Source organism: Branchiostoma floridae, chromosome 3 (genome assembly GCF_000003815.2).
Source record: "Branchiostoma floridae strain S238N-H82 chromosome 3, Bfl_VNyyK, whole genome shotgun sequence".
Lineage (NCBI taxonomy): Eukaryota > Metazoa > Chordata > Leptocardii > Amphioxiformes > Branchiostomatidae > Branchiostoma > Branchiostoma floridae.
The window spans coordinates 31,535,164-31,536,161 of NC_049981.1; the positions used below are offsets into that span (position 1 = coordinate 31,535,164).

At 41.1% G+C, this 998-nt stretch overlaps 1 protein-coding gene across 1 annotated transcript in view; it reads left to right on the forward strand.

Annotated features, from left to right (window-relative positions):
• LOC118411831 (progestin and adipoQ receptor family member 3-like) overlaps positions 1-780 on the forward strand; it is a 2,865-nt gene extending 2,085 nt beyond the window's left edge. The window contains exons 4-5 of the mRNA XM_035814320.1: positions 15-108; positions 659-780. Of these exons, the coding sequence (XP_035670213.1) occupies positions 15-108; positions 659-780 (216 nt within the window). The remainder of the gene's footprint in view (positions 1-14; positions 109-658) is intronic.
• The last annotated feature ends 218 nt before the right edge of the window (positions 781-998 follow it).

Below are 998 nucleotides of genomic sequence, written 5' to 3' on the forward strand. Positions count from 1 at the left end.
TTTCTTTTTCGCAGACAGTGTTATCAGTGGCGGCCCAACCTGTCGCCATCCTACAGGCTGGAATACTTGTATTTTTTGTGATGAAGATTCCGGAACGATGGTGGCCAGGTGAGGAGTTCCTCAAGTTAACTCTGGCTATATTAAATACCCCTACGGTCCATGGACGTTTCGATTATACGACAATGCGAGTACGATTACCTGTAGTGAGTAACTCTTAACAAATGAAATGGAATCAATTCGATTCAATTCGACACTCTTTGTGTATCTGTGGCTTGTCTATAACCGGCAGAATGGCAGGTAAATGTCCATAAGACGTCACACATACACTTTTCTTTGATACGTTAGTTCGCCATTATCCGCGGGATAACCTATATCCGTTCTTTTCATAAATATGATATTTAGGGGTATATAAGATTGTTTCATATTGCAATATTTTGAAAACTTGATTTGACATCCATAAATCCCGTTTTTTGATAAATATAACGGATATACGTTACCCCGAGGATAAAGGTGAACTAGCATTACCAAAAGGATTATCCACGATCCCTTGTTCAAGATGCTGTGCCTATTGTTTTACCCATAGTTTTTCAAATGTCGTGATTCATTGGCTGAGTGATTACATGTGTGCCTTCTGACCAGACTGTTAATTTTTCCCCAGGTCGGTTCAACATCTGGGGCCACAGTCACCAGTGGTGGCACCTCCTGCTTATAGTAAAATTTCTATTCTGGCGGCGGACAATCCTCACCTTCATGCAGCTGAAGTTACATACCCTGTGTTAAAATAGTCTAACGTGTGTTAACAAGTAGAATGCTTCAATTTGTTCCAACACAAGCTTTATACACGGACCAAATTTTCAACGACCAAAGTCGCCTTCTCCAGGATCAATACTGATGCTATACACTTTTCTCACGCGGCGGCCATGGAAGGTGTATAGCCCACCGTCTCTGTGTGTTAGCAAAGTTTTCAGTTCGATCTACATACTTAATCTATCCCAAAT